Source organism: Ixodes scapularis, unplaced genomic scaffold (assembly GCF_016920785.2).
Source record: "Ixodes scapularis isolate PalLabHiFi unplaced genomic scaffold, ASM1692078v2 PGA_scaffold44__24_contigs__length_19508400, whole genome shotgun sequence".
Classification (NCBI taxonomy): Eukaryota; Metazoa; Arthropoda; class Arachnida; order Ixodida; family Ixodidae; genus Ixodes; species Ixodes scapularis.
In genome coordinates, this window is record NW_024609873.1 from 15,616,659 (window position 1) to 15,627,121 (window position 10,463).

General features: G+C 40.3%; 1 protein-coding gene across 1 annotated transcript; it reads right to left on the reverse strand.

The window, feature by feature from the left end:
* Positions 1 to 9,037: 9,037 nt before the first annotated feature.
* Positions 9,038 to 10,121, reverse strand: LOC115316981. The gene has a single exon (XM_040217100.1). It carries the CDS (start codon positions 10,119 to 10,121, stop codon positions 9,108 to 9,110), a length of 1,014 nt encoding a protein of 337 aa, XP_040073034.1. The 3' UTR covers positions 9,038 to 9,107.
* Between the last annotated feature and the right edge of the window lie 342 nt (positions 10,122 to 10,463).

Genomic DNA, 10,463 nt, shown 5'->3' on the forward strand with positions numbered 1-10,463 from the left:
GTCGAAATCGCACCACCAAGTGGTCGTCATGTTTCTGGACGTGTTCAATCATTGCTGAACCAATCCCAAACAGAAACTTGTGTTTTTGACACTGCTCGATTGTTCGCATTATGTTCGTAGCGTCGATTACGTCTAGATGTAAGCTAAAAGGAAGGAAAGTAATTTTTGTTTCTAGTTATCAAGCTAATATTTATGTTTTTCATGGCGATAATTTAGCCCAGCTTAATACTGATCCCCTTGTACTTTCGTGCCGATATGGATACCTACTTTCGCATATAACGGTCAGCATGTTCATTTTTGTAACTAATACCTCTGCAGTGTTGTTTATCTATTTATTTTTAGCTGCCGCGTTTGAAAAGTGTACTTTAAGATGTGCGAAATAAATCACATTTGAGGCACTTTGGATATTGAGTCGTTCCGGAGAGTTCCCTCCAGGTTGCTCAATAAATAACCCACGGAGCAGAGGAGGCAAAAATAATTAAGGCTATATATTTTCAGTTTCGGGAACCACCCTTCCCCTTCCCCTTTTTTTTCGGGGGTGGGGGGGGGGGGGAGGTGGAGGAAGGATATTCGAGAAGCAGTACTGGAGCGCGCAATTTTAGTAATGCACGCTCTACCGATTACCCGGACGTAAACAAAAAATTGCATTACCAAGAAGGTGTCACATCGAACATCCCGGGATTGTGGAGGGCGAAATATTATATAATATTGCACCGACGGCCGCCATTGGCCCATATTTGGACCGATAATTTTTCAATATTTTTGAAAATAATCTAGAAACCTGTGTTCAGCTTGCACTTATATTACAGTGTGCAATTATATATCAAACGGTTTTGGCAGATCTCATACATGAGGGTCTATGACATCCTTATGAGCGATGTTAAATTGTAGATGATTGGTGTGGTGGAAACATGTTGACAATAAATATTTCTAAAGCTGTCATTATGTCTTTATCTATAAATGTTGGACCTACAGAGTTGTTTTATCAGTTTGACAATAGTCCGTGACGCACGGTCGAGTGCATTAAAAAGAAACGGCCGTCGGATAGCCAAAAAGTTTTTTTTTCGTATGAGGCTCGTCGAAATATTAGACAGTGGATAAAATCCACCATCAGCGTTTAGCCTTTATATCGAACTCTACGTTCACGTTCCGCTCACTGAAAAGCAAGGCTTAAAAACCCGGACACCCACCTGATCTCGCCGCAGAGCCGTATTTTTCAGTACATGAAGTCCGTCTGATATCTTCACGACCACCAAGGCAACCAAGCGTCTACCGCATGAACTTAAGCGCGAACCCAGCGTCTGAAGCCAGCAACGGCCTACGCCATTTTCAGAAGGCCGCTAGCTAACCGACAACGAAGCAACAGGTCGACGGAGCCTCCTCTGGGTGTCTCAAGCTAAGTTTTCATACAGACTCCCCGCTTCACTCGAGATATATTGTTTATAATCTCGGGCCCGAGCCTAAGCCAAACCTCCCGTGAACCGCCAATGGTTAGCCAGGCCGACCGTTAAACAGTCTCAGATTCGGCCCCGCACCAATGCTTCCGACTTTGGCAAGCGTCGCCGCATTCACTTTAGATGGTCATTGTTCAACACTTCAGATTTCGCAACATTATGAACGTTATTTTTCAACAAATATAAATTCAACGTGATTTTTAATTTGCATACCTTCAGTTTTGCCGGCCAATGCATCGTTCAAACGCTCTGGTTTTGATGAACAAGGATTCATTATCAAAACAATTTTCATTTTATCCAAGTTAATTATCTCACCCTTCAAATTCGCTATAAAGTGAATATGCAAACTACACATTTTTTGAAGTATTCTTTTTACAAAAATGGCCCCTTTTTAAACGTAGTATTTAATAGTACAATAAACTTCTCACTCCCAGAGCCACTTCCACTCTTGAGACAGCTGCAAAGATGCGACAAGTTGGTGCATGTGTCATAGAATAAAAAAGGACTGTAATGTAGTTCTAGTAAAGTTTCCCGACGTTGTGGTCTCGTATATTCGGGTCTCTAACTTTGTTTTCAAATTGTAATCTTGAAGGCGATAAAAAATTTGAAGCCAAGCTTTCCGTGAGCATTGATCAGATACCCAGCTTCATCGTCAAAGGCTGCTTCGAGATACACCTGTTTTAGTGCCTATTTTTGACCTTTCTTTGCGATTTGGCTCCTTCCCTTCCCTGTTAAAAAGGTCGGTTGTGGTTCGTGTGCACAAAGGTGATGATGCTTGTGTGACGAACAACTCTAGGCCTATTTCCTTACTATATGCATTTTGTTTTTAAGTTTTCGCAATTCTTATGTTTTCCCGTATGTCTCACTACTTGTGGCACAAGCTAAGTGATATCCAGCATAGTTTCCTAAAGGGTCGCTTAAAGGAAACGAACCTCTTTTCGTTCCTTCACTATTTTCTACCATTTGTCTAAATCGCTATCAAATCGATACAGCTCATTTCGACATGTCTAAGGCGTTTGAAAGAGTAAACCACAAATTTCTTTGCATAAGCTATCTTGAAATGGTGTTTTTCCTGCACTCACCAGATGGTTTGAGTGTTCTCCTACCGACCGCAAAAGCAGTGTGCGAATTTTAAATAGTTTTTTTGATGCCTGTGTGTTTTGTCTGGTGTACCCCATGGGTCTAGCCTTGGACCACTATTGTTCTTATTTTTATAAATGATATCGAATTGTGCGTGAATAATTTTTGGTTTATGCTATTCGGCGGTCACATGAAGCTATCTTCTAATATTCGGTCACTCAATGACTGCACACACTTACAAGACGACGTGTCCCACGTGCTTCAGTGGTGCTCGCCAATTTTTTTGTTAATTTGTCTATCAATCCAGATAAAACTTAAGTGCTATTATTGTGCCGAAAGAGAGAGTTGATTTTAATTTTGCGTACGTCTGGGGTTCGCGAAATGGGCGTCAATTTTGATGATCATCAATATTTGTTTCACAATGTCTCCCAACAATGTCCCATCAGCTGTAAGATTGCTGAGCTTCATTTCTTCTTGCACGAGCATTTTTTTTTTTTCATTGTGCATTATTCGCTTATTTTGCAGCCTAATTTGTTCTCGGCTTCAGTTCGCAAGTGTTGTGTGGAATTTTCTCACAGCCAACGATGCATTGCAAATTTAAAAAAAAAATGTACAGAAGAGGTTTATTTGAATCGTTTATGATCGTTTTTATGACGACGTCTGCATAGGTGCTTTTATGACTACGCGCAGAAAGTCGAGAATCTCGGCTCAGAAATGCTATCGAGCCGAAGAGTTGGGTGCGACTTATTACAGTTAAACGCAAACATTCATGTTCAGATGGATAGCAGCTTGCTTTGCTGCTTTGGTGTGCTATCTTAACTTTCACGTGCCTCTACGTTCCAGTAGACAAGACAGTTCGCTCAAACCCACTCAAAATCTTAGTTTTGCGTATTGTATCGCCGTTCGCAATTAAGACTTTTTGTGCACCTTAGGCAGAGTTTAAACTTTCCTTAACAAAAGGAATGTGGGAGATGGATTCGGTTTTTATTTTACAAAACAAAATGCGCTCAAACTGCTTCTCATATCAAAACACAAACATTGAAGGTGTTCGCCACTTAAACTCAAAACTTTCCTCTAAATGCTTGAGTTCGCTGTAATAGGACATTCCTTTCATCCACCTGCCGATACTGACACGCATTGAGCTCTGTTTTTTTTTTTTTTTTTGTGTGTGTGTCTTTTTCTTATAGAATAACAGCTAGGTCACATTGACTGTACTCAAATGGTACAGTCTCTTTACCATGCATATATCTAGGAGTCCAAATTCGACGTAGTGTTTAGGGTTCCGGTTAAATATTAATGTAATCAAATATACGTGGATAAGATATATCTATGTTCCTGAAAGATAGGCGTCGGAACGGCTTGACCGTAACAGATGGAACGTACAACTGCAGTCTGTTATTTCACCAAACCTATTTTGACTCCGCAGTGAAGTACGACCTAAATGAATTTATCTCAAGTTTCAAGTACTCGTTCAGATATTGTCAACGCACACGCACGCACACGCACGCACAGCACACACACACACACGCACACACACACGCGCGCGCACGCACACACACACGCTATCTCAAGGATGTTCTCTTAGTTATCTTTTTATATATATATATATATATATATACAACACGGGCACTTCACACCATCGTATGTGGCCTCCGAGAAGGATATAAACGAATATGTGCAGATGAATGAACCGTACTTAATCCAATGAATCTAAGAATTGAAGTTTTTCAGGAACCCGCCAATTTTTGGCTTTCGGCGGGTTCCTGAAAAACTTCAATTCTTTGATTCATTGGATTAAGTACGGTTCATTCATCTGCACATATTCGTTTATATATATATATATATATATATATATATATATATATATATATATATATATATATATGTATATGTTGTGAATATGTCATGGAGTTCTAAAATCTTTAGAGGAGAGACGCCTTAAAGACGCTGTCAAAATGCACGTGCACGAATACATCATGCAAAAGGCAGGGTGTTCCAACAGACATGGTGACAAAATTACATGCGAAAACGCCTCACGCATGTTCGAAACATGTCTACTCCATACAGATGTGGGCTTTGAACATGTTTGGAGGCAGTTTTTTTACGAGTTAATTGTTACAGAAGCATTGTGCAGAAAAGACACACGCGTCAGACTGTGTCTGCAGACCATCTTTTCTATGGATGATGCATCATCAGTGCGACTGTGTCTTTTGGGTAATCAGTGGTACACATATACACTAATTCCTGTCGGGTGCGTTGGGCGTAAAGTTCATTCTAAAGTCATGCAGGAGTGCTTTCTATATGAGCATTTTTTTCGTTTTCAATAGAGCCAATTGATTACAACACCGAGTTTTAAGCGATAGTAGCAGGCAAAAGTAAGGGTTGGGCTAGTTGCTATGATATATGTGAGAATTCAAACGGCGCTAAAGACGAGGGACCAGGTGTGTCGGCGTCTTTCTTTATCTGGTCCCTCGTCCTTTGCGCTGTCTTGGTTCTGATCCCATTATACTATATGCAACATCACAGTCACTACCCGGGGGCCCCGGTGGGAGGGGGGGGGGGATATATAAGTTAATATTTTTTTTTATTTAAAATTTTTCAGGAAACAATATCTCCGAGGCCTGTGTCTCATAAAAGGTATATCGCGATCCCAGTGGGATAGGCAGCAGATTCAGTGGGGAAAGCAAAATAACTCGGAAACGGGGAAAAAAAAGCAAAATTGTTTTTTCTGCGGTGACGTCGAGGAACACAAAGTCAGGTTCCCGTTCAACCTTGAGCGTAAACTGAAGAGTTGCCGTGTCCAAGCTCTGACTTTGTTTGAAGAAGCTGTGCTCGAACAAAAGAGCTCAGTATTGTCATTAGGAATAGTCAAGCCCGCTGGAAACCGTTGATACTCTTTTTTTTTTCAACGGTGTCTGGCCCAATTGATTTGTTGAAATTATTAACTCGTAATTTAAACTTCAGCATCAATTTTCTGCATTACTGTTCATGTAACAAAATTAAAAGGAGGATCCGAGAGAGGGGAGGGAGTTCCGACGAGATCTTTTGTATTATTAACGGGTTTCAGGGTAGCAGAGCTTGATAAGCATTGAGCCAGGCTGTGTAAAGTTTCCTCCTAACGCGCTTGTCGGATGCCTATCTTACTTTCTACGGTTTCCTGGACTTTCAGAAGCCACCTATGCGCAACATTATAATCGGTTTTCCGGCGGCGTGGGACTTCAGTAACGTCTCATATTTGAATAATAAAGCAGAGTAAGTTGTTTCGGTTGTGTAGCCTTATAAATATGCTCTACGCTCATTTGGCGATTATTGCAATTTAAAGAATAAAGCTGTAATATACTGTTCTTCTTTTTTTCTAGATTTACATTCAATTCAATTCAATTTTTATTTTAAGATCAAGTAATACAAAATAAAGAGCTGGCCCACAAAAGCAGCATTCTGCTTGTATGTGGGGCCAGGCGACCAACTAGAATACATGTTGTAACAAAAACAAAGAAAGAAAGCACTCCGCAGCACAAAACAAAAATGAAAGGAACACCCAAATAGCAACACAAATAAATACAAAAATGGAACACGTTAGAAGCATGAAATATAGGTGCTTATATCCAAGTCTGCTCATGCAACCATGAAATAAAAGTACGAAATATCTGCAACGGTCAGGCTACGATATCTACAGCTCAGATGGTCGACACCCATTCCTTACTTTCCTTTTTAGTGCCCTAGTGGAATCTATATTCATAAGGGACTCTGGGAGTTCGTTAAATAAAGAAGGAATGTAATGATTTCTGTTTTTCTTTCCATACAGTGTGTATATTTTCGGAATGACGTATCTTTTAGTACGTCTCAAATTTCTATTTTTATTTACGACAGTTTTGTAGGAATTACTGAAATAGTTATTTGTTATTGCTACGTATGTAAAAAAGCTTTTAAAAAACAGGATGTCTAGCTCTTTAGCTTTCTCTTGAGTTTCCAATACTTGATATGAAGTTCCATATGATATGTTGTTTATCATGTGCTTTAGTATCCTATCTATCGCTCGTGTTTTGTATTCTGAACAATGACCGTACAGTGTAATACCGTACCGTAATGCAGCTTCCGCCAAAGATTTAAACACAAGTAATCTTATCTTCAAGCTGCACATACTTTTGAGTTTATACAAATACGCTGATATGACTCGCAGTTTTTTTACAACACATTCCACCTGCGCATTCCACAGCATGTGTTCGTCAACAAAGACGCCTAAATATTTAACTGAACTGTCGTATGTTAACGGTTTACAGCTGCAATCCAGACACTGCACCGAGTGCAAGCAAATATTTGGAGACGTTACTATCTGTTTGTGCGGATTTCGAAAACACATCAGTTTTGTTTTTGCAACATTCACAGAAATAAAATTCGCAGCAAACCATCTAATTATCATATCAATGTCTCTCTGAAAAACAGAAATTGCTTCATCATACTTTTCATGTGGTAAAACTAATACGGTGTCATCCGCGTATTGAAACATTTTTGACTGAAGGGGCAGAAACCCTAACCCATTCATATAAATGTTAAATAACATTGGCCCCAAAGTACTTCCTTGTGGCACCCCGAATTGGACTTGAGCCGGGCTGCTAAGATTATTCATTATCTTAACCATTTGGAATCTATCCTTGAAGTAATTCTCGAAAAATTGATAAAAAGGACCTCGAGACCCCATACTATATAATTTTTTCAACAATAACGAATGATCGATGGTATCGAATGCCTTTGACAGGTCTATGAAAAGAGCTAGGGCTATTTTGTTATTATCGAGTGTTTCGGTAATGCAGTCAGCAAAATCCTCCAGTAGAGTAATGGTACTTTTTTGCTGCCGAAAGCCGTACTGCATAGTGCTTATCAGGGAAAATTTGTCGCAAACATTATTCATTGCTATTTGAACCCATTTTTCGATTACGTGTGTCATGAATGGTAGGATTGATATGGGTCTGTAGCTCCCGACCTCTTGCTGCTTTCCTTTTTTGTATAACGGCCTTATCACAGATGCTTTTAAACCCTTAGAAATATTTCCCGTATGCAATGTGTCATTCACTATTTTAAGCAAAATGTGTTTTACTTTATCGAAATTGAAGCGTATGTCTCTAACTCGAATATTGTCGATTCCTGGCGTTTTTGTTATTGACATAGCGTGGATGGTACGCAACAAATCACTTTCTGTCATATCTGGAAGATAAGCTGAGTTAACGCAGCATGTTCGGGAAACGTCATTTAAGCTGGTCGTCGGTATATTCTTTTTAATTTCTTTTACGTCTTGGATAAAGATTTTGTTGAACTTTTCTGCTAACTCGCTGTAGGAACTAGATTTTTTAAAATGTTTTTGTATCGAATCATCAATACTATTTTTAGTTTTCCTGCCAATTATTTGGTTAACCAAGTTCCACGTTTCTTTCGGATTTCTAGTCGAAGCTTTAAACTGGTTTACATAATAATTCCGTTTCGCCAAACGAATTATAGCTGTAACCTTGTTCCGTATTTCACGGAACTCTTTTTTAAGCATGATATCACCAGGATTTTGCTTGCATCGCTTCCAAAGACTCTCCTTCTGATGACACAATTCTAATATTTCCGAATTTATCCAAATATTTTCTGGCCTTCTTTTTCTTAATTTCACCTTTCTAGTAGCGCTTGCATAAATATCCTGAAATTGGTGAACCAGCTTTTCGTAGACTGTTAGGTGATCATAGACTAGCAAAGAATTCCAATCGTACTTCTGAATAAAATTATCAATTTTATTGCTATCTAGTATAGTTTTATACTGGTCCTCCACTGTAGGGTTTCCAAGTATATCTTCGCCTAATATTAAAAGAACCGTTATATAGTGATCAGCAAGCTTCTGCTTAATTACTCCAGATAATGTGTTTAAGTTGCTTATTCTAGTAACTATGTGGTCAATACATGTCTTTGTTATTTTATTACCGTAATGTTCTTCCCGTGTATAATCCTGAATAACATTTTCAAGCCCAAAAGCAGAAAGGGTGTCAAGATAGCACAACACTCCAGGTTTTAACTCATTCGAAACATCAATATTAAAATCTCCTGCAAGAACTAAATATTTATTGTTATCGAATTTCGGAAGCAGCTTCGATAATTCATCACAAAACATGTTTAAATTGGAACTGGGTGGTCTGTAAACTGCACAAACTACATAGGAGAACTTATCCTTATTTACGACTGCCGCGCAAATTTCTGCATTATCCAATTTTACATCAATTCTATCAGATAAACAGTTGTTATTTATGTATAATAAGATTCCCCCACCCCTTCTTCCTTCTCTGCATATATTGTAGGAATGAAAACCTGTTAGGCTAAAGGACGCACAAGATGCCTCGTGTAAATTTACCTCGGTTAGTATAAGCACATCAAGGAGAGGAAGCCGCCCCTCCAAAAGCACCATTAACTGATCAAAATGCTTGTAGATGCTTCGCACATTTACATGTAATAAACTTAACTTCGTATTTCCGCAACCGTCCTTTGCTATTGACTGTTTTGTGTAAGCATCCCATTCCTCAAAAGACTCAAAGGAAGACTGCATGATTATCTAATTTTGGCGAAATCTCTTTCGCTCTCAATCTGAATTACTGCGGCACCCTCGTTCTGTCTCACAAAAATCTTTCCATTTTTTACCCATGTATACTTGTAGTTTTTTTCTCTGGCACATGCCTTTGTTGTCCACAACAAATTCTTGATTGCTCGGGTTAAGTTTTCATTAATGTAAATGTTTTCGCTCCTAAGACTAACTCGTTTTTTTGCCCAAACGTCTCTCGTGCGCCTCTCAGTGAACCTCACCAGTATGGGTGCTGCTCTACCTTCTTTTGCTCTTAGTCTGTGGGCAGCCTCGACGTCAGTGGTTGCGAGTTGTGGCACGCCTAGCTTAGTAGCAATGTCGTTAATTACCTCTAACAGGCTTTCGTTAGGTTGTTGAGTGACTCCGTGAATTTCGATGTTTTGCCTTCGGGAATATTGTTCCGCATTGTCGACGGCCTTTCTTAGTGCCCAGAGTTCTTCGTCCCTTTGAGTTATTTTCTCTTCTAATTGATTCACCTTCTGTTCTAGACCCTTAATTGTTTTGTCTTGGCTGTCCAGTCTAGTCATCAGCTCTTGGTGCCTTGCTGACTGGTTGTTCATAGATTCTTCAATGCCCTCAATCGTCCTCCCTTGGTTTTCAATCTTAGACATCAACTCATCACCTTTTCCAGTCTGAATCTCCAGCGACTTTTCAATAGCGTTGATTCTAATCAAGAGGGCAGTCAGTTTACGATTGATAGCATCGTTCTGTTGTACTAGTTTTCCCAGGTTCCCCTCCTGGGATCCCTCTCCTGACACACTCCCCAATTCCTCAGGAGACACAGACTGGCGCTCTGCATGCAGCTTGCACGTTCCGCACCGCCACCGGGAAATGCTCTCTGACGTCATCGTCTTCAATGCTTTGGTCGTTATTCCGGAACATTTCCCCGTATGGTAATGGTTCGTGCACTCTGCACACTTCAAGCACGCACCATCAGGAGCCACAGGCTTCATACATGTCAAACAGTCACCCCTTTCTTCCATTATAAAGAACACACAGCAAACAAAAAAGAGAGGATGCAGACCAGCGAGATGTGAACCGCCCACCCACAACGAAACAGAGAGTAGTCGGGCTTACCTACGAAACCAAAACACCTTAGTGACCGTGGCCATGCATCTCGTTGGTCTGCGGAGTGCCGTTCGTCGACAGGGGCTCAAGTAGTCGACAGACGCTGGCGATAGCCATTTCCGAAGAGCGCTGACCGTAATCAGGCACGCGGGGACGCCCACCGATGACTTGGCAGGGATGCGAGGCTTTTCAACCACCGATGACGGGGCGGTGATGCCACGCTTGTCGATCGGAGCCGGGCCCTCGATGCACCGTGA

Excerpts from the sequence above, each read along its gene's own strand:
- LOC115316981 (XM_040217100.1), bottom strand. The coding sequence starts at position 10,121 with ATGGAAGAAAGGGGTGACTGTTTGACATGTATGAAGCCTGTGGCTCCT.